At 40.5% G+C, this 16,297-nt stretch overlaps 1 protein-coding gene across 3 annotated transcripts in view; it reads right to left on the reverse strand.

The window, feature by feature from the left end:
• Positions 1 to 467: 467 nt before the first annotated feature.
• RALB (RAS like proto-oncogene B) overlaps positions 468 to 16,297 on the reverse strand; it is a 52,544-nt gene continuing 36,714 nt past the window's right edge. For all 3 annotated transcript variants that reach the window (XM_075430317.1, XM_075430316.1, XM_075430319.1), the window contains exons 2-5: positions 9,204 to 9,360; positions 7,843 to 8,051; positions 4,830 to 5,007; positions 468 to 2,413 (exon numbers count right to left, since the gene is read on the reverse strand). In XM_075430317.1, coding sequence (XP_075286432.1) covers positions 2,294 to 2,413; positions 4,830 to 5,007; positions 7,843 to 8,051; positions 9,204 to 9,317 — 621 coding nt within the window. In that variant the 5' untranslated portion in view covers positions 9,318 to 9,360 and the 3' untranslated portion in view covers positions 468 to 2,293. The remainder of the gene's footprint in view (positions 2,414 to 4,829; positions 5,008 to 7,842; positions 8,052 to 9,203; positions 9,361 to 16,297) is intronic.

Genomic DNA, 16,297 nt, shown 5'->3' on the forward strand with positions numbered 1-16,297 from the left:
ACGTTTTACAATCCCCCTCAGAGGGGCTTGACCTAAATAAGCTTGTGATGTGAACTCAACTGTTGTTTATCCTCCAGGTTAATTAAGGACTTAACCTTTAGGTCTCAACTAAAACCAAACCCAAGTGAGTTGCCTTCCTTCAGAAGGCGACGTTCCTTTGCTGTATGCACAGTGTGCACTCAAAAATGGACTTGATCCATGGAAGTTCAAGAGGAAACTTTGTTAGAAGTGTTACAGATCCAAGCGTCCCATTAGGTGCTTAGACTTCAGACATAGGTGATACAGCTCAAGTGACAAGTTCTGTCAGCCAGCAGGCTCCCAGCCTCTGCTTCAAAACTACTGTCAAATTGACTTTGTAATACCAATTAATTACACTGTTCAAAGACAAGTATTCCCAAAACTGGTTAATCATTCTTTCTTCGCATACAAGATAACATTAACAAAGAAGGAATTTAACTTGACAAGGATAAAGATTACAGCACCTTTTATTTAGTACAGTTTCCCCAATCCAGTGAGTTGCCTGACAAGTTGAACTAGTTATGGAAGACAATGAGTTTGCGATAAGTCCCTGTGAAACCTCAGACCAACAGAGGTTCTGATATTTAACACATCTTACTTTTTCAAAGTTCAGAGGCAGAATGCACAAGACCAATCTAGTACATGTTAAAAAATGTTTTTCAACCTCAAATTACAATACTAAGTACTGAACAGTATTCGCTACTCCTTCACCTCAAGAAGAAACACTATTTGTTAATTTAGTGCTGCAGTGTGCTTCATTGAACAACCACGTAGCATACTCCTTTCACCAAGTAACTGTGTTTTAAGCATCAGGTTAACAAGCAAGATACAGTCACTACTTAAAGTCTCTCTACTCCTTCAAAACAGAAGATAGCCACAATTCATTGAGAGACTCCACAATCAGAAGAGACAATTACTTTCTGCTACAGTAACAGAAGGGGTTTTTTGGCAACTCCACTTTTGGCAACTGCATCAGAAAGCTCAGTTCAGTCAGCTGACAAGAGGATCTGCCAAGTACTGGGTTTTCTTCCATTTCTAGGGTGGTTTTTGTTGATCAATACATGACCACCATTCCATAACTGACAACAAAACTCATCACACATCTCCATGTGCTAGGTTGCTGTGCATCAGAAACAGTACATATAAAATTAACAGTGAGCAACAGACATGGCAACTCCCTAACTTCATTTGCTTTTTGACACCATACAACTCACTAGCCAGCTAATCACTGAGAGGTAGCATGTATGCCTCACCTATTCCAAGTCATGATTGTGTGATGTGACCCATTCTTACTCAGTTTTCATATTCAGTAAGACAAGAGACCCATGTAGATGTTCCCACTTTTCCAACATGATCACAAGTGTTCTAATATGAACAAACCCAATGAAATCAACACTTTGATTTTCACTATTCCAGCACCAGGGAGGGGAAGGATGATGGATGCAGAGAGAGTGTAACTGAGTCTAGTCACAATACATGGAAGAAATCCAGGACAGCATTTCAAGGAGATGGTGACAATATTATTCCTTTTGAAGAAAGGCCTACAGTTATCTTCTCACCCCATACCACTAATTTAAGGATGAGAAGACACACCAGAAGGGAATGCACCTAGCCAGCATTTAAATATCAATTTTTTGCATTGCCTAAGTAAGTCTGAATTGAGTCCATAGGCTTGATTCATGAATGGTGTATTGACTAAACAGAATATGGAAGAAAGTTTGAGTTGACTCAAGCGTCAGTTGCTATTTCTTACATGGAGTGTGGGGAGGAAGCCAGTAGATTTCAGTGTAAGAAATATCAGTGACAACTCAACAGAAGATGGAGACTCAAACACTTCACCAGGTGTCATCTAGCTTTTCTGCAGTTTGCAACATTAAGGAGGGCAGCAACAGCAGAAAAAATGTTTGAACCTGAACAGCTGTACTTGTTAAGGCCAGTAAAGGTTCAAGAGAAACATACTCAGAGAAACATTACAGTAAACTAGGAAGTTAATATGAAAGTACTTTGTATAACCAAGCAGAAGGACTGTAGTTTTGAAACTGTTTCTAATTTTCAAAGACACTGCTAAGACGGAGCCCATTGCAGTTTAAGTAGGCATAGGTTTTGTTGGATACCAGAAATGGTTTCAAAGTTCTGTTTTCACATTTTGAAGGTGTGATATGCAAAGCAAAAAATCAGGGAGTCAATACAGACTTCCTTTCATGAATCCAGCCCTATATCCTTAGTGGTATCTTATCCATGCCACCTGTAGATAGATGTTTACAGTTCCCAAGCATCACAGTAAGCAACATCTTTCTTTAAAGCTTTTCTTGTTCTTGCCACTTTTCTTGCCATTCTTGTCTTTGTTCTCTGACATTTTCTTTGCTCTGATTTCTCTCATTAAATCAAAGAATACCTAGGAGGGAAAAACAAATAAACATTAAACAAGATCTGCCACCAGAAAGCAGATAAAAACTACTGCCATCAGCAGCAAACAAAGATGTAGCACCACAGTGTACCTATTACAGCAGAAGTGAGCTTAGACATAGATCCCAGTGACAAACCCAACATCATAATTATGTAGCATGTCAAGCAGTGACAAAAAGTATGACAATCTTACCTGGCTCCCAAATCATTCAACAGCCCCGTTGTAAGAGCTTTTTACTGCATATCAGTCTTGCACAAAAGTAGCATTCAGAGTTCACGAGAATGTTTGTCTGTGCCTAGCAAACATTTCCAGGGAAATCACTCTTGTTAACTATGTAAAGCATTTAGTCCAGTCCTTTCCATGTAGTTACAAGCATACTCTCCTGGGTAGTATTCTGCCTGTTTTTTAATTAAAAAGCTTCAGCATTCAAGCGATTGTCAGGCACAGAAAAAACTGTCAGACTATAGAAAAAGTCTGAGAATAGTTACAGAAAAAGATTCAGAGAAAGTCATTACTCGGATGTTTTCTCCAAGATTCTAGCTGATTTCACACCTGTACGCCTGATGTCTAGGTACATAACACTTCAGATGCAACAGCTATTTTCCTGTAGAGAATTACTGGGAAAAAAAGATTTTTATGATTACAGAACAAAAGCTTACTGTCACTTTATAGAGTTTGGCTTTTTGTTTTTTTTTAATGGAGAACTACACAGGTCTTTGATACTTGGAGACAAGAACATGCTACTGATCAGAAATAGAATAGTTCGTCATTCAAAACCCTCTTAAGGTTATTCTGCTACAGTGTCAATGCACAATCATCACAGTGGCTGACAACTTCTTTTAACACACACAAAACAGTGCTTATATAGAGGATAACCAGTACATCACACGAGCTAGCTGAAGATAACTTACGAGAGCAAGTCTAGAACACCATGCTAGTATACTCTAGACACACCTACATTGCTGTTAATTCCAACTGACCAAAAAGCTAAGCATAAGTCTAAGTAGTCTTAAGTATAAAAGTCCTAGTCTAAGTGTAACACAGGCTAGGCATTTTCTAGTCACAAGACAGCTCGTGGCAAAAGCAAGTATAGGTATTCATGTTTTACTATATCACCCAGTTTATCCATCCACATGTCAGAATGGTTCTTTACCAAATTTAAATTATTTAAATTATTCCATGTCCTTTATAACCAAAAGGTCTCAATTCAATTTCATATACATTGTTTTAACTAAGAATGAGAAATAGAGTTCCTACGAGGTAACTTACACACCAATAGCATTTCCATTAGTAAACCAATACAAACTAGAAGAAAAGAAAGCTGCTGTTGAGAACTTGCAGTACAGCTAGCTGCAAGTGTTCTTTGTCCAAAAAGAAAAGTGCTTACAATTTGTAGTCTTTAAACAAATGCGAAATTACCAAGTCACAACTTTAGAGCCATTAGGGGGCCCAACAGTAACTTCAGACCATCTTCTGTGGATTGGTAAAGTAAAAAGGCACGCCCTTCTTCAAGAAACCCCCACGACACACAAAATGAAGGGGAGGCTTGAAAATGATTTTTCCCTGCTGGAAAAACACTCCATAGTCATAACTCATCTCTCCTTTGGAATAACCCACCACCACCATTTATGCAAGCAGCCAGCAGCAGAAACGTGCCGAGAGAGACTGTCCTAGACCAGCACAGACAAGTCAAAACAGGACAGAGACACAGCAAGAGTTCTTCTCACAATTCAAAGTAGTCTTGGCAGAAAACAAGAATGAAGTCTTTAACATTAGTGACACCATATGTAGCTTTGTAGGGACAGGGAAAAATTAGTGTCTATAGCTTGCTATTTAGTGCTGTTGTAATAATAGGACACAGCCTATAAATAAAACAAAATACATCAGGGAATCCTTAAACCCATTGACTCAATGCACTATTGGAAAGCTATTGGTTCAGGTACACGCAGTTGAAACAAGACTATAGTATTAACTTGCATCAGGTCTCTGGCTTCTTTAAGCTAGGTATTTGCTTAAGTGTACACATTCAGAGAACCACAGAATGGTAGGGGTTGGAAGGGACCTCTGGAGGCCATCTAGTCCAACCTCCCTGCCAAAGCAGGGTCACCTAAAGCAGGCTGCACAGGACCGCGTCCAGGCAGGTTTTGAATATCTCCAGAGAAGGAGACTCCACAGTCTCTCTGGGCAGCCTGTTCTAGTGCTCCATCACCTTCAAAGCAAAGCAGTTCTTCCTTGTGTTCAGATGGAACTTGCTATGTTTCAGTAAGTTCATTCATTTTTGATAATCTAGGCTTTCAGAAGCCCAACTGTAGACTTGTTTTTGTCCCAGCAAGAGTCAAGAAATAGTCACTCAGCTGCTAAACAACTAGTAATGATCTAACTGATCAAATGTCATTTGTCTTACCTTATCTACATTCGCTCTAGTTTTGGCGGAGGTTTCTACGTACTGGACACCCCACTCCTCTGCCTTACTTCTAGCCTCTTCTACAGGCACTTGTCTGCGCTCTTCCAAGTCAGATTTGTTTCCCACTACTAGTAAAGGGATTTTATCCTCTTCAGCCTTCACACGCAGGATCTGTTCCCTAATGGATCAGGTATTTAAAATACAAATATCTGTGTTAGTAGTAGCAATAAATCCCCTCCCCTTATCAGGAGTGGATCAAGTGGTCTGCACATTACTAGTGTTTACAATACTTAACAGTACATTTCCCAACAGTTGAACACACACTTCAAAAATAGTTCACATTTAACATACTACAGCTATCGGTTTTACACTAATGAAAGCCTCACACTTCCAGGAAGGCAGTTTTACCATTTAGCAAGTTTACTACCCAGGCTCTAGTAGAGAAGAGCTGTATGGCAGAAAAGTAACTCACAACAGGAGTTCACATCTGAATGAGGAAAAGAATACAAACACCACACTTGTTAAGTTTGACCTTGGCATTTAGTCACCATCTTGAATTTCCAGTCTACATCCCACCTCAGTATAGGTCTGAGCAACATCAAGGCTTTGCCAACACAGTAGCTTGGGAACCACACAAGTAGCTGGCAGAGATGGCTTAATGGTTACCTAAACTCCACATAAAGGAGAGAGTTACTAAATGGTGCTGAACTAAAATGCTAGCCACCTTCCTCCTTCAAAGACTGCAAGAAAATATTTGAACCATCAGCATTAACCTAGCTATCTCTGTAATTCTAAAAGGACCTATCAGCACCCAGGAAAGGAGGCAGAGTGATACTGCAGGTCAGGCTCAAAGTCTGTGCTATTACTGGAGTAAAACAGGGGTTGAAACCAGACTGACACATGCTGCTGTCCATCTAGGACTCTGGGAGAACTGCATCAGTCTGCAGTTATTTTTGGATTGCTTCATCTTGTTATGAACAAGAGCCAAACTAGGCACGAGCATGGTGCTACACCCCCTAATCCCATGGAGTTACCACACGACTTCAGATGCTTGCACTTCCCATCCACAAAATAACTGAATGTACGTAGAATATAGGAAAATCTAAAATATTATTAACACTGAAGCTGACATTCTGCTGTTGCATTCAACCGTACTTTCACACATTTTCAGATTATAGAGGCACTTCAAGCAAACACTGAATGCACAGCATCAGCAAGAGAGCTAGGGTTTAAAGACAAGTCCATAGTTCATTCAGTATTCAACTTATTCGTAGTTTAAGAATTCTGGAAGTTACAGGATCAATAATACCAATCTGTAGTTTAGTCTGTGATTATTGGTGACTGATACTACCCATTCCCACCCCTCCTTCCCAGGGAAGGAGTTTTCCAAGGAGCTGGTTCTTACATGTCAACCTAACTAAACACTCCATTTAACTAATTTCACTATTTGTTTACTTCTGACCCATTGAAAAGTAGGAGATTCTCCATCTCAAAGCTTTTAGGTCCTTCTTCCTCAGCTTTAGGGCTGGCAATGCTTTTTCACTGTTTTACTGTGCTGGAATCTTGAACCAACACACAGTTAACCTAGTTACAGAAGTCTGACAAAAAACACAAACTGCCAAGATAAACACTCCTACTCCTTTTCATCCAAAGCCTTAAGCCTTAGGTTTAACCTTGTATTTCACTTCAGCACACAAGCCAAAACCCAGACTGGGTACTTCCAAGTGTCTCATTTTCTTTCTGTTTTTTTGAATGGTATCTGACTTTTTCCTCCATCTTATATTAGGAACAATCTGAACACTCAGTTTTGCAGTCCTACAACTGTTCAACTGTCTTAGCTCCTCCAAGTGCTCCAGTTAAAGCAAACTGAGCAGAAGGGCTCTGCCTGTCTGCCCTGCAACTGTCAGCCTTCTGAAGTCCAGCAGAGTCACAGAAGTATCATGTGACAAAGAATCAGTATTTTTATACCTTTTAAAAGATTATGCAGTCTCCTACTACTGTTGGAACAGTATAATACATTAAGAACTTGGACCAAAGTCCTGCAGTGCGAGGTGAGTTTGCCGTAGCTTTAAGAAAACCGTAGAAATAGGCGTCTACCTTAGCACCAGCATTTGTACAAAGTTAATGGATACTAATTGGTAGTACCACTGAAGCAAAGTGAACATAAGCCACACTGATAAAGAGCTTTTATTCTGGCAAACATAAGGAACACCTAACACTTTCGCTGTGTTTTAGCATGTTTTATATCAAGTTGTACAGCTGTCCTAGGGAATCTCTGGATTACCTTCTACGCTGAGGCAACAGCTATTATCAAATAAGAGTTAGAACGCTTGCCTGAAGAACCTGGCTACATGAGTTCTGAGACCAGAAGAATGAATTAAACCCCTTGTTTTAATTTCACACTACACAAGCAGTTTCTGTGCTCAGTCTGGTGCTGATTTTTACATTAGAACTGCTAATCCCAAGAACAAAAATGGAAGCATTTACTACAACCGTGCGTCTTTCTAGGAATACGTCTGCCTACAATAGTACTGCTTGGCTGCCAACCCTTGGCTGCCAACCCTTGGCTGGCACCAGTCCATACCTGAGAGTGGAGGCTAATCCTTCCTTTCCTTAGAGCACCTGCTTCTAGCAGTAAGAAACACAGTGTCTGAAACCTGGCCAAAAGGCAGACTTAATTCCAGAAGTATGGCTCTAAGATAATTAAACTTCACATCCACAAAGACTGAAAATTGGCTTGAATACGCATGTTTTAGGAGTCCAAGAATCTGTTACTTGCCTGAAGTTGCTGCCCGCATAATGTACTCATAAGTTGCAGGCAGAAAGACAGCTAGAGCCAGAGGCTGGATACTGTGGTTTAAGTTACCAGTTACTGAGAGCAAAGTGGTTGGGTTGCCACTTATTGACCAAATGGTAATGGACAAAGAATAAAGAGCTGTTAACTTTTAAGAAAAATTGTCAGAGTAGTACAGGAACCAGATATTTTCCCCTGCCTCGAAAAGAAACTACTTACCGAAACTCTGCTGTTGCTGTAAAGGATTCATGCTCTGTTATCGAGAAGACTAGAAGAAACCCTTCCCCGCTGCGGAAATAGTTATCTCTGATAGCCGCATAATCCTCTTGTCCTGCTGTGTCCAGAATATCTATCTGAACTTCTTCACCATCCAGAACTACTTTCTTTCTGTAGCTGTCAGCCTTAGTAGGTTCATAGTCTTCCACAAACTGAAGATAAGAAAAGGATTAGTGTTTAGAATTACTGTCAAATGGTATCAGTATCTGTCCATATCCAGTCTTTCGCTTCAGTGACATTTAAATTCCCAAAAACCTTCTCATAATTCAGTCAACTAAGTTACACCACTTTTTTTTACTTTTTCTACAAAAAACAAATTTAAGCACTTAATACATCAAAGAGCCAGTCTGCCTAGACAAGAGAAACGGTCTTGCAACATGAAACACTGTTCAGCAATTTCAGCACAATTTAAGTGACTATAAAGATATGGTATAAGCTACCAGCAATCTGGTGGCATTATCTAGATCTTCCACTTCAAGAAAAAGAATTTCAGTGTTCTTCAGGTACAGCTATCTGAAACTTCAACAAGTGTAGATGACAGCATCCAGCTGTTGAACATTAAAACCTGCTCCATAATTACCAAGGTACATACTTTAGGCCATTAGATGTTGATCAGAGCCACAAAGCCACTGCCAGCTCAACTTGTAGTTCTGTGCTGACAGCATACATCCAACATAGGCTCCTTACTTTTCCACCCTCTTTCTCTCAGCCTTAAAGTTCAATAAAAGGCTGTGCCAGGAGCCTGATTAAGCTGACTGGCCTTCACTAATGACTATGCCACCTGTTCAGATATTCACATCACTAGAATATACGAGAACAGCCTATAGATAAATACCAACTTCTAAATTACAGGATCATGTATTCCTTCATACTAGTCTGGATTGTCTGATCTAGCTTCCCATATACCAGTACGGGATAATTCATGCTATGAACATGCCTACTTTGTCATTCGGCTCAGAATGAGCTAGAATGCTTACTTCTGACTTCAACCTTAACTGGCCTAAAAGAAACTGCAACAAAATTAAAGTTCAATGCCAACTAGTAACAGCCTCTGTACACTCAGACAAGCACATTTACATTCCGCATGTCTTCTGAAGACAGTTCTTTCACTAATAAGCATCAATTTTGTCACCCTTAGCCAAACATGTTCCCAGAGGGCACCATTCCCAGATTCCTACATTCTTCTCCTGCCAGTCTGGTCATCAGGTCTTTTGCTACTTACACTTAGTTCCCCAGTCCCACAAAAAAACTCTAGCAAGATGTATCCATTGGTGCTTTAGAGAAGCTGAACCAAAGCTACTTACCTCATCATACATAAACTGAAGAGTGAGTGCAGATTTGCCCACGCCTCCACTGCCAACCATAATCACTTTATGGAGGGCCAAGGAACTCTGGTTCTTGCTCTTGCTGGCAGCCATTGTCCTGCTTGCCACAGATAAAGTGCCAGGCAATCAATCAAATCTGCAGGCAGAAGAAACAACAGTCACCATCATCCATGACGCTGGTGACATCATGGTACCATGCAGGTGAAGCACCTTACCAGCGCTGAAAGACCAGATTAAAACCCTGCCGAGCAAGCCTGAAGCATGAGCCATTTCAATTCACTGGCAAGCAAACCATGACACTGACATCTAATTTATGCGTAGAAATAAGGTATTAGAACAGAAGGTATTTGTGACAACCATACCGTTAACAAAAGTGCCAAAGGTTTATCAGACAGCTGCTAGCTGAACAAACTGTTCTTATTTGTAAACCCATTCTACCTGACTGCTACCTAAAGCAGTCTCCAAAGGAAAAAAAAAAAACCCTTACTTTCTCAAACAGCATCAAATTAAGTGGGTTTTATTGTTCTTGTTACAAGGCTTTACACCTTTCTACAGTGTTTCTTTAATGTTGATGCAGCTTAGTTTGAACCTGGAAGCAGAGCTATACCTTAGATCTGCTTATAGGTAGAAAGATGACTTTTTATCTCCTCTCTACGTAGGCTAAGAAAAAAGCAGAGATACACAGTAAATTCTGGCAGTTGCAAAAGCTTCCAGCAGAAGGTCTTATGACATGGCATTAGCATTTATTTTATAATCTTCCTGCCTTTCAATGCTGCAAATCTAATTTGCTTTTCGGGGAAAAAAAATAAAGCCTGCTTTACTGCAAGAAATTCTTGGTTCCTATTCTTCTCCTCATGTTGCAAAGCCATAAAAGAGTAAGCTTCAATAAACCAGTACTAGTTAACAAGCCTTTGTTTGTGTGTCATGCAAGCCAAGTAATTGACTGCTGGCAGCCTCTTAAAAATAATACTGCTTTTTTTTTTTCTTAAGAGTAGCTGGACACAGCAGTTGTGACAAACAAGCATCAGCTGCCACACCTTGATTAGCATAGAGCAGCAGCTCTAAGAATAGCACATTGGGAAAAAAGCAGAAGTGACCAATACAAAAACTGATGCATCGCCAGTCAGGATTCCCACATGGAGAAAACAGAGATGTCTACTCCAGAAGCATGATGGCTAAGAGAGATGCTAGGAAAGTGACACTTGTGTCCTCACAGCAGGACAACTAAGGGCCCCAGCTGTTCGTATCCTGGCAGAGCGCTGTAAGGAGAACAGCAGACCATCCAGGGAACACTGCTATGGAGAGTGGCTATGCCAGCACTGATTTATAGCAGCGCCCGTTATTCCAGAAACAACAGGCCTAGCAGGAGTCTCAATCTGTCTGGACGCGATTACTACAGGAAGACACTGGAATTGCCACAACACACCATCAGGTTCTGCTGGATGGAAATACCATGCCTACAGTGGAAGTTAGAGTACTATATTGGAAAAACTTTTACAATAACTAACTGCCCTAAAAAAATTAACTAGGGACTATGGACTGTCAACCTACAAACACACCACAGGATTATTCAGCCTGGAAAGGACCTTCGGATGTTGTTCAGTCCAAACCTCTCCCTTCAAGCAGTCTGCTCCAAGCAATCCAGTTTTGTGCCCTGCATTTTGAGGCTGACGACTCTGTGACCGGTCTGGGCAACCTGCCCTGGGGTACACCGAATATCAAGATTTTTCCCCCCCTTTGTCATGACTTGATGTTCTGAAAAGCAACAAATAAGACTACTCCTTGATTGTTGGCATGTTTGTTCTTGTATGCAGTAGTCAGTAAGTACCCTCAGGACAGCATTTTCAAACATCTGAGCAGTAGTATTTTTCCATGCAGCGTATTTTACTCACACCTGTTTGCTACACAGGTTTGGTACAGTAATGCAAATTAATCATCTTTAATATTTCATTCTGGGATAAACACTGATACTGAAGACATTTTCCTCTGCTAATCTTCTATATTTTGTTGTACTTCAGCTCCCTCATCCAGGACACTCCTTAGTACGGAAATGGGATGTGACAACTCCTATTTCTCAGACATTCTCCCCGTACAGCCCAAACACACATTTGCGTGGGGGACAGTGAATTCAGTCATTACCCCAGAGATTCCAAACCAGAAGAGGACTGCGAGCTCAATTTTTAGTACTTAGTCACTAGAGAGGCAAGAGGGGAAGAAAACACAGCTCCCTGCCAGAGAAGTGGGGAAAAACTAAGAGAAAACATAACAGGTAGCATCTGAACTCCAGACGTTATTGCTGAAAGGCTTTTTTTGCTTATGGTCCACACATTCTACAGATGATAAACTAGAATTCAGCTTGCTTGGACACAGATACCCAAGGCATAAGAGCTACAGATTGCCTACACAATGAGATAGTTTGAGGACTTGTAAGTGTTCCAGTAATAACACAGCTTGCTCTTAGTAAGTTGTAGAGAAATTTATTTTGTCCCAGTTCAGGAGTAGTCTGGCTTTGACAGTAGTAGATAAGCTGCGTTCTGGAGAAGCCAAGTGACCCCTAGCAACTTTTCAGTGTAATTGTGACTGGTTTTAACCTTTGAGTATTCCTTTAAGCAAGCATCTTAAGGTTGTTGTAACTGCTGTGTTATCTAACACAAAGCTTTCAAGTTAAACAGATTTCTGGCAACACAAACTTAGGGCAACATAATAGGCAGCAGCACTAAGTCCACTGTGCTATGCAACTGCAAAAAAAAAAAAATATATTATTTTTAAGAGAGAAGATCGCAACTTTCTCCCTCCTGCCAATACAGATACATCTTTACCAGGTCATATCAAAGGAATAGCTGCCTTTTAGGTAAAATACTGACCAGCTTGATTCAGTACATGCTCATCATAGAGATAAGCGGAGAAAGTATTTAAATCCTTCCTTCTCCATCCCACCTCAACACTGGCCAGTAGAAAATGCAAGATCAGCCTTCATGCACAGTATTATTTGACTTGTAACCAAAGTATAACACTAAATGAAACCCATCCAATAGCACACAAATTTACAGTTTAATTGCATCTAAAGCTAGCCCAGTTCTTAATGGCCAAGGTATTTCACTTTTCCGGCAGAGCATTACAAGTGCCACTTGAATGTTTTAGAGTATCAACACTACATGAACCCTCTGAATGAGGTCTGCCCACAACACAACCCTTGTGTTATATGCTCTCAGTGAAATCCCTGAGGCTTCACACAAGGCATCTCTTCTTTGGTGGCATCAGAGAGAGCACGGCCCCTTTCAGCCCCAGAATAGCCAGGCAGTATGGAACAAGGCAAGGCTGGAACAGTGTGGCACAGGATTGACGCACACAGTATCAGTGCAGAAGTACCAGTCATTACAAAACAACAGGCTACTAGCTCATCACTGGTTCAGAAAGCAGCACAGTGAGATTTTAATAAGAATGCTCTTAATAAAACAAGAGGAGAAGTCATTGGAGCCAACTGTTTGTTTACTTGCATTTCTACCTCTGCAGCCCAAGAAACAGTTTACCCACCATGATTCAAAGCTCACATCTAGCAGTTCCCTGAAGTTAAGACAATAAACACAAGTAGAAGTTCTCTCCTCAGTCATCTCTGACTAGGCAAGCATGAATTTTCATCCCCTTCTGCAGATTCAGCATACTTGAGGCAGTCAAAGCACTGACAGTAACTTCTCTGCTCCTTACAGAAAAGGAATTCTTGGGAAACTCAATCACCATTCAAAAAAAGTAGCAATGTCTAGAACCTGTGATGACTGCAGTTATTTTTAAACCATTATTCAATTCCTTTCAGTTTAAAGGAATGTAACCTTAAGGCCAAGAGCCTTAATACATCTGCTGAAGAGCCTGCTCTGAATAAGCATCCAGACAAGTCACCCAATTCTATGATAACTATTCCGTCCTCTCCCATATTGCTCTTCCCTTGCTAGGAAGTAAACTGTACCCAAACAACAATATTTACTCTCCTCTGACAGGAAGAAAAGCAATACAGTCAATGGCAGTCAGTCAATCTGTTTCATTTCAATCTCATTTTACCCTCACATTTAATGACACCATGTTGAACTTTGTGTGCTAAGTGTCACAAGCCGTAAAAAAAAAACTTCTGAAAGATTTTGGGGTGGGTCACAGTTCATTTTGCTTCAAAATAAAGTGCTAGACAGTGCCTAGGCCAGAGCATAAACTTTTCCAGGCAGTCTCATCTTTATAAAATTAGAAATAATTACCTGCTTCATCTGCTTTAAAAAATCAGGATTAACCCATTGAATTGATAACTCTGGATTTTTTTTTTATAATAAGTTACACAAAGCTATATGCACAATAGGAGCTTTGTGGTGCTAGTGAAAGATGCTCCTCAGACCACAAAATGCAGGTTACACCAACAGACAGGTTGGCCACATGAAGCACAGCAAGATCTACGAATCAAACCATAGTGGTTACTAAAAAGCTGTTTTGATTTAGACTTCTGAAGATCTGTACCCAGCCACAGGACTAATCAAGCCATGCCACTCAATATAAAAAAAAAAATTAACCCTAAGCTCATGAACTATTTCAGCCTTGTCTTACCCGTTTAGATTATAATTTCTCCAGGTTAACTAAGGCCTCCTTCTGTAGAGAAAGCTGCACAGTGTTGTGTCATTCTTGGCTGGTCCCTCAAAACTAAGCACTTAAAGGCATTTGTTTATAAACAGCTTCGTAAACTCCAAACTTAAGCATCAGTTTGCTATTTCTCCACCCTCTCCTCAGCCTAAAGTTAAACTGTTCAGGACATCATTAACAAACAGGATTGGTTTACCTAATGCCAAGATTCAGAGACTATTACTGAATAAATACATGTATTTCAAACTAGATTGCACAACTCCACAGCTGTACAGTTAAAGGAAAAAGCACTTGTCACTTCACAAGAGAGGAACCCGCTTTGCTACAGCCCATGTAAATACACAGAAGAAAAAAAAAGAAACATGAGAAACTTCACTAAGTCTACTTGTTTCTCGTAAATATTGTTACTACAATAAAAAAACTCCTCCAAAGGCTTTAATTGGAATTGCTCACAGTTCTTCCAACTCAGCTTAGGATTTAAAACTGAAGTAAAGCTCTAAGTTCAAAGTTGCTGAGATCAGTCCTCGAGCTCTGACTGTGCAGCTGATATCTTTGGCCATTTCTTTTCATTGCTATCCTGCCACTGAAAGCAGCCATTCTCTGGATTTTAAAACAGGATTCTGGAAACCCTTAGCCCAATAGCTTGACAGAGGAGCTTTATTAAACTGTTCAGATACCTACTTTTAAAGGAAAATCTGGATATTCAACCTGTTTAAGACTTCAATATGATGTCATCAAAAGCAAGCACAGGAAGGAAAATGTTTTGCAACAGTATTTTAGTGATCCTCATTTATCAGAATATCAATTAGAGGCTTTGAGGTGTTTGGTTCTGTGATATGCCCACAAGAATGCAGTCACAGAAGTTCCCTGAATCACAAAACTAATTAACAATCTCACTGAGCTATGAACTGTAAGAGCTCCTCAGCTGTCCTGAGGTTATCCAGAAAATATTTTAGTACTGAAATTCCATTAGCTTTCAATGGACTGTAAATGCCCCAACTGGTAATTCAACTATAAAAAAAACCTAGTTCATTTGAGATTAAGTGGCATATTTAATGCTACTGAAAATTTCAGGATATGCAGGCTAAAAATAAAAACGCTGCTCTATCTTCTTTTGCTGTGCTAATATCTTACCTCTTGGCATGTCTCCAGTTATTGGTTTTCAAGCTAAACACAGATTAGGCTGCATTTGGCAGAAATTCCTGCTTGAGATATGCTTGTAACCTTCCCCACCTACTGCTGGGTGTTTCTACTTTCTCAGTTGTGGCTATAGATTTTTCTCGGCCATGGTTAATCAGATCAGGGAATTCATTCAGCTTGAGATGTCTTGCAGAGCAGGTTGGGGCAGCAGTTTCACAGCCCCCAGTTATACCAGCATCCTCGGTCTCCTCTTCCTTGCCCCTGGCTGCTCAAGCCCACCTCCTCCTGCAGGAGAGCCATTCAGCATGGCTGACTGTCTCCCAGTCACACCAGCACAGCCACAGGCCTCAGTCCCAGTGCTGATATCAGGGAAGAAAGTTTGTACAACTGAGGCCAAAAGGTAGAACTACAGCAGCCAAAACATTGCTTATATTGCTGCAGAAACAGGGAAGTTCCCTGATCCTGCTCACCCTCTGCTCCTCAGTCATGTGTGCTGGCACAGCTGATGCAGTGTCCAGGCTGAGCACTAGAATGAAACCCAAGCCTGGGACTTGCTTTTGGCAATCAGGCATTTTCTTTCTCTGTGCAAGATCTATTAGTAGACTTGCAGTTGTACAGATAAGGGCACGGGACAAGAAACCAGAAACATTTTGAAAGCTTAGTACTTTATAACATCAGGAAGAAGAGTAAGAATTCAGGGCAAGGAACCACCTTACTTTGTACGCATGAAAGGCATACTCATTATAGACTGGATCCTTGCTGGAAGAAGTGGCAACAGCCATACCCCTAAATGTTACAGGAAAAACTGCAGAATTCATGCATTACTTGATACACTGAAAGTTACAACCTTACATTACACTAATTTCAATCAATTAGAATTAGTTACTAATCCCACACAACACCAGGCATTGTATGTACGTTTTAAGACATTGGCTGCCGCAGCTACTCTTTAGCAGCAGCTATACACACACTGCTAGTTAATGTACACAAGAAGGAAGCCCAAGACAAGTAAGTTCACTACGTTGCAGCAGTTTAAGGTTAAACCAGAATCTAAAGCCAGACCATGATTACTCCCCATCTCCTACAACACTGGGGAAAAGGATAAGCACAGGCTGAGGAAAAGTTTTAATTCAGGAACTGTATTTCATCACATTGATCTGATTGGAGTGTTAGCTTCCAGAAGGACTGCAGCCTGTATGATGAACTTGTACTTCAGGACAGTGCCTAAGATTTGTTCATCTGGAGCATACCATATGCAGTATAAAAGCAGTATTTTTAATCTACTTGTGAACAGGAGCCCTCCCTGTACGAGGAAGCAA

Source organism: Opisthocomus hoazin, chromosome 9 (genome assembly GCF_030867145.1).
Source record: "Opisthocomus hoazin isolate bOpiHoa1 chromosome 9, bOpiHoa1.hap1, whole genome shotgun sequence".
Classification (NCBI taxonomy): domain Eukaryota; kingdom Metazoa; phylum Chordata; class Aves; order Opisthocomiformes; family Opisthocomidae; genus Opisthocomus; species Opisthocomus hoazin.